Here is a 12974-nt window from a genome sequence, read left to right as displayed (position 1 = left end):
TTATGTCTTTCTGTAATTTTCACACTTAGCAAAGTCATCCGGCGGGCCGAGCTGGACCCCCTGGCGGGCCGGATCCGGCCCGCGGGCCGTATGTTTGACACCCCTGTCTTAGGGAGTGCAGGTGGGGGTGGATTTGCCAGTAACCACCAAGCTGAGTTAAGAACTAAAAAATAACGGACAACAACACAAGATATGTTGTAGATCTGTAATTAATAAGACAATTATCTAACACTGTCTGTCTGTGGGCCTGTAATAAAAACTCGTGGAACTCATTGCAATTACTGTGTTGCGTCTTAAGTAGCACATCAGATTATGTGTAACATTTAAATGTGACTAATATTAAAATAGGAAAAAACTAAAAAAGATCTAAAAAAAAAAATAAAAAAAAAATAAAAAAAATTAGTACAGGCTAAAAGCAATACACTGTGCAGAGATGAGATCATGAAATCATGCTCTTACAGTGATTTTAATAAGTTCATGAAGTGAAAAATAATTCAGAATAATCATTAAAATCACTAACAAGTATTTTAAAGTCTTACTTGCCTTCCAAGATCTGGATTTATGGCTTGTATTGTCGAAACGCAGGTAGGAACCATTCAAAGGACTGTTGTCTCATGCCGGAAAATGAATGCCGTTGCACCGTCCTTCACTACAAATTGTACCGGCTGTTGTTGTAGGTAAGGTGAACGTGAACTAGTTAAAGGATGTCCGCACAGCTGAACACCGGTATTAATAAATACATATTAATACGGGTGTCTGCTGTCGAAACGGGGGGTTCATTGTCCGTGTTTTGGTTAATGAGCTTCTTCCTGTCAGTTCCCGACATAAAGTGAAGAGTCAGTGACGGTCAGCATCCTCTGTGTGCAACAGCGTCAGCGGCAACAAACAAACAGCAGCAGCCACCTGGTTATGTTTCAGCGGGGATCGTCATCGTCAGGCCCCCCATTGTTTGATTCACGTGGTCACTGCTGGAAACCACTGATGCGCGCACACACACACACACACACACACTCTCAACCCATCTTAATGTTCACAGACGGGTCTGAGAAACGGGTTAAAAGGTGATTTTGAAAATGATATAAACAGATTATAGACCGTGGTGGAAATCAGATACTCACCTGTTCTGATGACAGAAAGAGAGGGTTGTAAACTGGAGGTGTTGTGTGTAATGAGTTGTATTACCTGGAATTAAAGATCTACATCTTGAATTTCTCCAGTTTGTGGCAATTTTTGGAAGTACTCTTAATTTTTCTGTCAAATCGTGCCTTTTTCCTCTTTTATTCAATCTGCCTCTGATGCTGTTCAAAGATTACAGAGGTACCAATACAGCTAAACCAAATGTAGTGAATTTGAGTTAGTGAGTGCAATGCTAGTTGATTTTTTTTTTTTATTTTTTATACACTTTATTAATCCCCGAGGGGAAATTTCTTCAATGGGAGGGAGCACACAAAGAAAGGTCCAGAGGCTAATTAGATTGTCCTTTTGATTTTGATTTGTGTGTGCTTCTTACTAAAACTAAGCTAAAATACCTTCTTTTTTTTCTTCTCGCAACTCACAGATATGAGCTGATGCAAGACACTGACGATGGAGCCATCTTGAGCTTCTGACTTCAGGTTATGAATAGTTCATTCTCAGCCATGCTGTCTGGACTTGTTGCTGCTGCCTGCCACTCTCTGAAGTGGACTTTGCCTCATTGGAAAGTCACTCTTTACAGAGCGTATTCATCAGCGCCAGGCCCGTGGATACGTGGATCTGTGATACAGAGAAGGGCTCATACGTGGACTACAGCACCATCATCAAGGGTAAACCAGAAGCCAGTGTTTGCCAGAGCTCCAGCATTTGGAGAAAAGCTTGCTATCATCGACAGCAGTGGCAGGCACAGCTACAAGCAGCTGTATTGCAGCAGCTTAGGTCTTGCAAGTAGAATCAGTGCCGCCCTGAACTCTGACTTTGGGGGTCTGGAAGGGAAACGAATCTCCTTCCTGTGCGGCAATGATGCTTCCTATACGGTGGCACAGTGGGCGGCTTGGATGAGCGGTGGCACGGCGGTGCCACTCTACCGAAAACACCCACCGTCTGACCTGGAGTACATAATCTCTGATTCCCAGAGTTCGCTGCTGGTGGCGGCGCAGCCCTACGCTGAAACTCTGGAGCCGGTGGCTCAGCGGCTGGGCCTGCCATGCCTGACGCTGCCCGCTACCTCTGACCTGGGCGCTGTCGATGTGGAGGACGCACAAGAGAAGGAGTTAACCATCACAGACTGGGGTGATCGACCAGCTATGATCATCTACACCAGTGGTACCACCGGGCAACCCAAAGGGGTTCTACATACACACCGCAGCATCCAAGCCATGGTAAATACGGCCTTTTAAAGCACAATTACATAAACAAAAACACGTAGACTCGTACGTCTCCAGTTTGACAACAGTAAATATTTATCTGCGACGAAAGAAGGTTGGTCACAACTGTGACATAGCAGAGGACGGCACAGCTCGAACTATAAAGCTGTGGCTGCCCAAAATAAAGAGCTGTGTGAGTTATGTGTGAACCAGCTACAGGCTCTTTAAACTGTTAGGGTATGCTGAACCTTTTTGACAGTAGAACATAATGTTGTTTCTAAATTGTTCACTGGAGTTACCATGTCATCCTGTTTTAAATCATTTGCCTAATTTACATATATTACAGATTTACAATATTCCTGACTAGTAATATTTTTGATATTTGCTGATATTGCTGAAACTATATAGTATAGTGCATATGTGGCTCAATAAGTGACAAGAGATTGCAGTAGAGAAATACTAAACTAGGTTTGAAGATATTGACAGACAGACCGTGTCTCTATTACATAGTTTGTCCAACAGAGAACAAATGATAAATAGACATTCAACTGTAAATTGTCATGTTTAGTATGTATTTTGTTTACAAAATTAGTCAAAAATTACAATTTGCAGTTTAATTTACTTAAACATGCCCTTTGAAGGCTTTGGTTTATGGCAAATGATGCTTAAACATCACCTGTCAAAAGTTTTCATGAAATCACCAACAAGAAAGAATCACAAGTCTCTATGTCTTAATAAGAGTCACAGTTTTCTGTAGTGATGTCGTTCTACAGATGCAGACGGAGGTTGTGAAGTGATTATCCAGAGCTCCACAAAACTAACACGTGTAGACACGTAAAATGCGTGCAAGACGTGTTTAGACACCCACACAGATATCCGGGTCCCTGATTTGCATCATTCCTCTTTTGTTTCAGTCAAGCTTCCTGAATAATCATTAATTTATGCCATTAAAGATCTCCTGAAGATTTTCCTTTGTATTTTTAAGAGAAACTGACCTACATGTTCAACAGTGTGGAAAATTAAATCACTCTGAAAGGAGGCAGATCTTCATTTGTCTCTGGTTGGACCGGGGAAATGAGTGAGTGAATAATTAAGTGAGTCTGTGTTTTCCTGGAAGGCAACAACATCAGGTTGTCAGAGTTCCTGGAAAGCGTTGCTGTCAGGTTCATTTGAATGAAGGTTTTTTCATTTTGATGTTGATATTTTGGGCAGTGAAATGCCTGACAGTAATGCTGCAGTGTTTCTAATTAAATGGGGGGGAAAAAAAGCATGTAAAACCCATTGCCTATAATCTAGTCACTGAGCTGCACTGTGTCCGTGTTATTGTGCATTATGAATAGTATGAGAGAACTAAACACCATCTGTGTGATCATATGTAGTGAAAGAGCACTCCGCACTCACCGACATGGCTACTGGTTTGTGTTACGGTTTCAAATACAGACTCTCAGAAACATGAACATGAGGTCTGATATCTGCGTTTATGCATGTTTTCTGCAAGTATTTTCAGCACATTGCGATCTGTTGAATCATTTTTCTCTGCTTGCACAAACATACAACGAGCAGGACACAGAACCAGAGCAGTATAATGCCGCTCAATATAACTCCAAGGTACAAATCTACAACAAATTTACAACTTTTCTCAAACAGCCTGTACTGACAGTGTTGCTCTATATTCCTCTATAATGTTACACTCAGCCAAAAACATGAAATTGTTTAAACAGAGACACAATTCCAGTTTACTCTCGAACAATATCACGGGAGAGCAGAGATGATGTCCAGAGTGTAAACCGTCCATCATCACCACATCTGTTTTCAACTCAATAGAGTTTATCGGGAAATTTGTGTCTCTTTCAGAAATACGTGATTTTGAGCTTTATAAAAAGAACTGATTTTATTTGCCGAGGAGAAATTAATATTCATAACTCATTATTTGTATTATTGAAATAACTAGGGGCTTCAATTCCTGTGAAATAGTTCAGCAGTCCTCTACTTACAATGCAGTACTTGTACAATATGACAGCACTTGTAATTTCATATTAACCGATAATAACTGATGTTATTAGGATGTTGTAAATCAGAATACACAAACTAAACTGAAACACTGCTGTCGAACTGTTTTCAGGGATGTATGTTGCATTTTTAAGCTCTTTTTATTGTTTCGTGCTCTTTTTTTTTTCACCTTCCTGTGAGTAACTTAAAACATATGATGATGTGACTTCATGCTGAGATACACTGATTCAGATCAGCTTTAATGATAGCAGTAATCTACTTTTCAAAAGATGATAGATAAACATTAGATTTTAGTGTGCTTTGTACTAAATATTATCGAGGCTCAGTTTGCACATCACAGTGAGAAATCACTGTTGAAGAGGCAAATACAGATTGCTTCTCCAACAGGAGCCTCAGTGGAGTACGATGCGGAGAGATTATGATGATTTCAGTTATTATTATGCTCCCCAACTGCAACCATATTCAGGCTACATCCACGCTAATATACAGTTGTTTTAAAATGTAGAACTTCGCACCCTGCATCCGCACTACAGGTTGTTTTTTTTAACCCCAGAAATGTACACTTTTAGAAATGCTGCTTTGAACTCTGGGATTGTGTTTTAGTCTGAAAGGGGAAAATGGAGACTTTAGAAAACGATGATGCGGACACTCACATTAGCTTGCTGATTTGGTCTGATCAGTTATGACCTGTCCTTCATCACGCCTATATCACTTCACCCTTTCCTGGAATGAAACAAACTACATCAGCCCTGACAACCAGCTATTGATTCAACATGGCTGGCAAATCATATGTGTTGCTGACCTTGTTGTCTCTGCTAGCAGCTGTTAAATTCTGCATTTTATATGTCCAGCGGCGTTGTGTTAGTACGGACCAAGTGATTATTTCTGAAACGGCGCTAAAACGCTTGCATGGATGAAGATTATGTTTGTTTCAAAATGTCGTTTTAAAATGAAACTATATTAGCGTGTACGAAGCCTCAGTAATCCCTGGGGTCCGACGTCATTCTTGCAAAAGCAAGACATTTGAATTGAGATGTGGATCTAGCACGTTAGGAGAAAATTCAACTAGTAAACTGCATCACAACACCACAACAGCATAGGATAAATCAAATCACACATGACCCGACGAGTTCACCTGTCTCGAGGTGACAGACCAAAATCAAAGTTTATTCTATTCATCCATAAAAACATGTAAATTATAGTGCTCCCATTACAAACTGTAAGACATTAATACCCTAAATTTAAACCCTATCGTTGTTGATCTCTCTTTAGCTTTCAGAGCATACCAGGACAATGACGAAGAATTTAAATAAGTCACAAAAATCAATTGTGCCCTCTGGAAGCGGACCAAATGATGGCTTAGAGGAGATCATTGTCACAAATGTGTGCAGCAGTGGAAGCTGATTGAGGTGATTTATATTAAAGACGATATGACATGACGGCAACGCCACCCTTCCTTCTGTCCTTTCCCTCCCTCCCCCTTCAGGTCCAGTGTCTGGTTTTGGAGTGGGCGTGGTCCAGAGATGATGTCATCCTCCACACCTTGCCGCTCCACCACGTGCATGGCATCGTTAACAAGCTGCTGTGCCCGCTGTGGATGGGCGCCACCTGCGTCATGCTTCCTGAATTCCAGCCTCAAAAGGTCTAATGTGCACTCTATCTCTTTGTTCTTCTCCTTCAGTGTACTTTTCATTAACACATCTGAAGGGGCCCTTTACAGCTGGAAGCCTCTGGAGCTAGCTTGACAGTGAAGCTAAAATGTATTTCAGATTTAGAGATCTTGTATGAACAAGGTCCTGCTGGGTTGAAAAAGACCCTCAGCTCTTTCCAAATCAATCCCCTTTTTCTCTGTCAGTGTTTCCCCTTCCCCTTTTTTTTTTTTTTCTTCCTCCTTTATCCTCGCTTCATGTCTTCTCCCTCTCTTCTCCTTCTCCTCTTCCCTCCCTGACTGTCAAACTAAGTGTTTGGGGCTCAGTGATGAATTGCCCTGTGTGGCTTTGTATCTGACCAATGCCGACTCACGGCAGGGGCTTAAGCAGCAGATCAATCGATGAGCTGACATTGAAGGATGATAGTGCTTGTTTGGCCCAGAGAAAGGAGGGGAAGATGGGGTGCTAAGTGTGTGTGTGTGTGTGTGTGTGTGTGTGTGTGTGTGTGTGTGTGTGTGTGTGTGTGTGTGCGTGTGCGCGTGTGCGTGCTTTTATGGAAGTGTAAATGCACGTTTTCTAACGTACGTGCGTTTTTTTCTTTGTCCGTCAGGAACTCCACAAATTCATGGCAGTGAAGGAAGGTTGCAAAAGAAAGATCCTCAAAGGACATATGTAGTGTGTCTGTCAACAGGGGTATTGCTACACTGTTAGAGCTATCAGTATTCAAGGGTTATCACTGACCTTGTGTACCAGACCACAAAACCCCTTCTCTCACCCTTAGAAAAAAACCTTTATTCTCTTCCTCCTGAAGTTACAGTACATTGATGAAGTGATCGATAGTCTGTCTCTTCTATCCCCTCAGATCTCTGAAAGGTAGCCTAGGCAGCAGAGGCCAGCATTGATTTTTGTCCGATTTTGCCTGGAGATAGTGACAAAAATTCTCAGTGCAGGAATTGTGATCCAGTAAATCACAGATAAGTCTATTTCAAGTGAGCTGTTGCAGGATGACGGGAGCAGATTGTCTTACTGGGATTCACGCAGCAGCACTGATCAGATTTACTTTATTTACTTGAATCCCTATTGACTACTTCATCACAGCAACTACATGAACGTAATATCACAATCATTGCTGAGATATTTCTCAAGAGGGAGGGACAAAGCATCAGTTTATTCTGCTATAACAGGCAAAGGCATTTTATTAAGTTGCCTGATTGATGGGAGAACTGCTTGGAAACACAACTGCCTGTTCTAATGTAATATTTCATCTTGCAATATGAGGTTAGACAAAACGTTGGAGGGTGAAGCGTTTTGTCATTATTTGGCAGGATGACAGTGTCACTCTATACAGCAGGTTGATATTTCTTAGTCACCCACCACTTTGGTTCATACAGAAAGATCTCAGCAAATATTTAATGGATTCCCCTGTAATTTTCTGCAGACATTCATGGTCCCCAGAGGAGGAAGCCTACTGGCCTCAAAATCTTTCTTTATCCTGCAAAATATCTAAACTTGAACTTGATTTGTTAGTATAATATTTGGTACAGTCAGTCAGGGTCCCCAGATGATAAATCCCATTGGTTTTGGTGATCGTTAGACTTCTCATGCGAAACATGAGATGCCCATCAGCCCAAAACTAAGATCTGTGCTTAGAACTGCACACTAAACTAAACTAAAGCTGAAGAACATGGGAAATATTACACCTGCTAAAAGTCAGCATGTAAGCATTGATATTGTGAGCTTGTTAGACTGCTGATGCTCATAACACTGTTAGCAATGTACAATTACAATGTACAATACATGAGTTTCTGTACTAATCAAGCGTCAAGAAACCATGAAGTTACTCATTGGTTTGTGAACGGCCGTTCCAAAGCCTCGAGTTTAGTATTTTGGCCATCTGACTCTATCTGATTGGAAACCCAAGGAAACTAGGCCCCGCCCACCTATTGCAAAAACCTGACTGACCCCAGGCCTGTCAATCAAACAGACCCGCCCCCAAACATAACGCTTTTTGACACAAGTCACAGTACAGAAACATTCCTATTAACATAATATAAAAGACAAATTAAATGTTACTACAAATTATGATAGCTGATCAAAGAATGAGTAAACTGTGCTAAAAATCTGACTGAGCATCAAAGTCAACTTTTTATACCTGACAGTTTTTAGTAAGCAGGGCTGCTGACACATTGACATTCAACAACTAGTTCTTCTCAGGAAGAATTGGCAATTGTACTGGAGTCCCATGTTGAGAGCAGGGCTGAGCAGCTCATGAAGTTGTTTAGGATGCAGGCCGTGGCTCTGGGTTCTCACCACATCCTGTCCCCTCGGTGGAGGCCGGCTCTTTGACGGACATAAATTGCCTTCCTCTCCCCTCTAGAGTGGACTTGGTGGAAGCGCTTCACTGCACTTGATAGACACCACCCAGAATGGTCAGGGCACACTCGGTTAATAATCCTTCACTCTGCACCAAGTTTCATGCCATGTGTGTACAGGTGAGCCGTAGATGCCCACAATTCTTTGATCAACTCTGAATGATATTGTGGGATATTAGATTGGAATATGATTAGACTGTTAGCACATCTTCATCATCTCAGTTTTATTTGTCTATATATTTCAGTTGTGTTTGTTTATTGGAGGCAGAGGAGGTGAGAGGAAGATAATTCAGCAGATAATGGATTAGGTGAGTCTGTGATGAGGTCACACAAAGGAGAAGTGGAAGGAAGAGTTTAGAAATTGCTTGCACATTAAGAAGGATGTGGTGTTACTATAGGTGAGAGCGATGATGGGAGAGACTGCATTTTTCTGTGTGTGTGTGTGTGTGTGTGTGTGTGTGTGTGTGTGTGTGTGTGTGTGTGTGTGTGTGTGTGTGTGTGTGTGTGTGTGTGTGTGTGTGTGTGTGTGTGTGTGTGTGTGTGTGTGTGTGTGTGAGAGAGAGAGAGAGAGAGACTGCACAGGCAGCGAAGCAGGAAATTACGAAATGGAGAGAGAAGGTAAGTGAATGTGAGATAGGGAGAGAAGAGGAGAGGGGAAAAAGAAAGATGAAGGGAAGATGTAGTGTCGAAGATGAAAGTAGAGAATGAAAAAGGAGCACTTGTGAAATGGAGGTAGAATGAAAGAAGAAGAAGAAGTGAGGATAAGTAGACTGAAAGGGGAGACAGCTGGGGAGGAGCATTTTGTCTCCCCTGGGGGGGAAGAGTTGTATGGGGGGGGGGTGACGACAACTTAGAGAAGCTGTCGTTCACCTTCACTTAATTCATGCTGTCGTCCCATCCTCCCATCGTCTACTGCAATGTACCCAGACTGACTGTCTGTCTGTCTGTGTGTGTGTGTGTGTGTGTGTGTGTGTGTGTGTGTGTGTGTGTGTGTGTGTGTGTGTGTGTGTGTGTGTGTGTGTGTGTGTGTGTGTGTGTGTGTGTGTGTGTGTGTGTGTGTGTGTGTGTGTGTGTGTGTGTGTGTGTGTATGTGTCTGTCTGTCTGTGTCTGTGTGTGAGAGAGAAAGAGGGATGAGGTGGAGTGGGCGGGGCGTGTAAAATGGCTTTGTCCTTGAACAAGTGAGTTTATGTGATATTCAAACGGTATTTTTATACGTGCGTCGGAGTTCACGATGCATGTTTATGTCCATTAATGCCTGCGTGTGCTTAAAGCTGCATGCTGGATGCAGTAGAGGACACGAGTGGTTCCTTCTGTGACAGTCAAAAAGCACATTTGTCAAAAAGTAGCTGCACAGACGGTCTTTTAACCGGCCAGCGTTACAGCTCTGCCCTGCGGCGCTCCGCTGTTTTCCTCCTCCGCTGACCTTTACAAATCTGGACTATTTTTTTCTCATCTTTTTTTGGCGTGGAGTTGACAGGTTTAATATGAGGCTGCTGTCTGGACTTCACTCTGCCATTTACGTCAAATAAAGGGAAAAAAAAAATACCCTTTTTTTTCTATAGCATGTACTAATGGAATGAATCTGGATGTAATAATTTAGTTTTCAATGGCCCTCCTTTAGATACTCTCCTTTTTTGTACGCCTCTCCTTATCTCCGTCTCTTCTTTCCTTTTTATTTATATGTTGTGCTTCTCTCTCTCTCTCTCTCTCTCTCTCTCTCTCTCTCTCTCTCTCTCCCCTCATCCCCCCTCACCCTCCAGGTGTGGGAGATGCTGCTGCGCTCCAAGGCTCCCATGGTTAATGTGTTCATGGCTGTGCCAACTATTTACTCTAAGCTCATCCAGTACTATGATCAGCACTTCACACAGCCTCACGTGAAGGACTTCATCAAAGCAGTCTGCAAAGACAGGATCAGGTACTGGTTGTGGGATCAATGGCAAACATTTTCCTCACACGCAGAAGTATTTGTGCATATGTATGGATGTGTGCTGAAAGGTGACCAATTATGGGAAAACATTTTGATAAATACTGAAAGAAACATAATTAAAATGTTGCGCAAAGGACCTGAACGCTGAATGCTTTAATGCAGGGTGAGAGTTAATGTGTGGCTTTCACTCTCCATCCAACCTCCATTTCAAAGGGGATATTTGGAGCTTAAATAAAGAGGAACATGAGAACATTAATTATTAATGCATTTGTAATTTTTTTTTTGTCTTACTTCAATGGGAGATAATTATGTTTAATAATCTATAATTTGTAATCTTTGGAGGATGCACACAGGAAGTTCAACTGTGTTATGGAGTTAGTGAACTGTTGTAGCTGTGAACAGTTCCTGTCTGCAGTGTGCTGAATAATGTACAGACAGAGTTACAAACATTAATTGTGATCGACATCAGAGTCGATGGGAGGAATGTGAAGTCACGCAGAATCCAAACAAATATGTGTATCTGTGTGTTCAGATTGGTCTGAGTTTAAGTGAAAACAAGGAGGGCCTGATTTCCTAAGATCTCAAAAAAAGGTACTAAATTGCGTGTTCCTTCCAAAAGTTTGCATTTATTTTGCACCCGTTTTGCGGGTGATTTACTGAGTAATTGCGTCACTGATATGAGGTCCAAATCGCTCTATTTAAATGAGGGGTTTGCGTGTGGTAAAGTGGCTTAATAATAAAACGTCGGCAAATAAAAGAGGAGGGACGGTGGATGAGATCCTCTAACAAACACCAATCAGGTGAATTAGTTTCATTCAGTGTCTCCTGAGTGCTCGTGAACCTGATGAAGCTACCTGTGAATTCTGCAGGACTCATTCAGGATGTGACAGCTCACCTGAATAACAGGACTGGTGGGATATCAAGCAGAGACACGCTGGAACCACCCAGAGGCAGCAAAATGCTGAGTTGGAACAAGTTTTGACTTTGCTAGTGTTTTGTGGCTCCTCCTTGTTGTTGGCTGTCAATCATCATTCAGTTCAGTCAATAACTCAGAAATTTCATCGCTGGACAAAAGATAATTTTTCGCTCTGTCATCTAAAAAATGTTGTAACGGGTGTAAAACCACGTTCTCGACGTATTATTTGGTTTCCTGCGTCTCCTTCTCACCACAATAAAAGCAGCCGTCTCTCCTGATGTTCGTCTGATGAATACGTTTCTTTCAGTCTGACTAAAATACACATCAATTCAGTGTCCTTGAGCAAGACACTGAACCCTTAAAATTGCATCGGTGTGTTGTAAGTCGCTTTGGATAAAAGCGTCAGCTAAATGAAATGTAATAATAATGTGATAATATTTTGCACCTTCAAGCAGAAACGCCCAATATTAGATTTGATGCAGGCAAACATGCAGAATGGACAACGTGTGTTAAATTGCACCTTTGAAAGACGCAATCCTCGCTGCACGTCCTTAGTAGATCTGCTTGGACAGTTATTTTGCGGGCGGTGTGGAGTTTACACGTGATTTTACACACGCAGACCTTCAGTAAATCAGGCTCTAAGAGTTTGAAAGGACCTTAATTGCCTAAATAAGTGTGTATCACAGCCACTGCTGCAGCTCCAACTGCTGACCATGTGGGTAAGTGGGCCAAATCAATGGGACAGACTACAATTACTAACTTCCTGTTGCTTTTAGATAAGCAGCGTGCATCTGTTCCTTTCAACTCATGCAGCATCTTCGCCTCCACCTGCAACTCTCCCTCACAGTTTGAAAACTTCTCCTTTAATGAGTATAACATATTTATCCTTCATATGCTAAGGCCCTCATTCACCAGATCTGAACTTAACTACCAAAGTTTTTTTTTTTTATTTTTTTTTTTTTTTTATGGACAATATATTCAACCAGAAGTGTGGAGCTTTTGCATTCCTAGTAATCTGACAAAAATTTTCACATCAATTCTTTTTGCATAATATAACCTAGAAATGTATTATCTGGAGCCCAGAGTGTTTCCCTCATATCCTGCCTTCTCTCTTCAGGCTCATGGTTTCGGGCTCGGCTGCCCTTCCTCTTCCCACTCTGCAGCGCTGGGAAGAGATTACAGGACACACACTGCTGGAACGCTACGGCATGACTGAGATCGGCATGGCACTGTCCAACCCTCTGAAGGGCCCACGCATCCCAGGTATTAGGTTTGATTAAGTGGATACACTTCCACACCCACACGCACATACAAGTAAACTGAGGATTAAAGTAAACTAAGGTCACACTCTCACCAGCTATTTTTCAGAGTTGTTTATTCTAAATCCTTCAGATGTTAAAACACTAACCCCACTCAGAGAGCAGGCCTCGGTCCTCTTCCAAGCAAACTGTGGTGAGGTTACAAGCCAGCTTCTGGATCAACACCAGAAAAGAATGCTTTTTAAAGAAAGGGCTTGACATCTGATCAGCAATTATTTAAGCTTGAAAACCTTTTTAACAAGGGAAACATTTTCTTGTGTGCTTTAAACTTGTGTGGACACCAGTAAAGGTAAATTACTGTAAAGAATACAGGTAAATATGGATGTTGTTGACTTTCAAAATGCTAGTGTGAAATTTGTAGGCGGTGGGAGGAAAGAATAACATCAAAGTGACTTCTTATGTCTGTTGTTGCTGCATAGTAATTAAGCTCTACATGTAGTT

The 12974-nt window shown here is 41.9% G+C and overlaps 1 protein-coding gene across 1 annotated transcript in view; it reads left to right on the top strand.

The window, feature by feature from the left end:
- The first annotated feature begins 637 nt into the window (after window positions 1-637).
- The window catches only part of acsf3 (acyl-CoA synthetase family member 3), a 34272-nt gene continuing 21935 nt past the window's right edge, over window positions 638-12974 (top strand). The window contains exons 1-5 of the mRNA XM_069697721.1: window positions 638-677; window positions 1559-2354; window positions 5836-5991; window positions 10132-10286; window positions 12332-12477. Coding sequence (XP_069553822.1) covers window positions 1617-2354; window positions 5836-5991; window positions 10132-10286; window positions 12332-12477 — 1195 coding nt within the window. The 5' untranslated portion in view covers window positions 638-677; window positions 1559-1616. The remainder of the gene's footprint in view (window positions 678-1558; window positions 2355-5835; window positions 5992-10131; window positions 10287-12331; window positions 12478-12974) is intronic.

Source organism: Brachyistius frenatus, unplaced genomic scaffold, assembly GCF_029030835.1.
Source record: "Brachyistius frenatus isolate BFR_SWC_R1_liver_20210118 unplaced genomic scaffold, ASM2903083v1 Contig_24, whole genome shotgun sequence".
Classification (NCBI taxonomy): Eukaryota; Metazoa; Chordata; class Actinopteri; family Embiotocidae; genus Brachyistius; species Brachyistius frenatus.
This window is presented reverse-complemented; position numbering and strand designations above follow the sequence as displayed.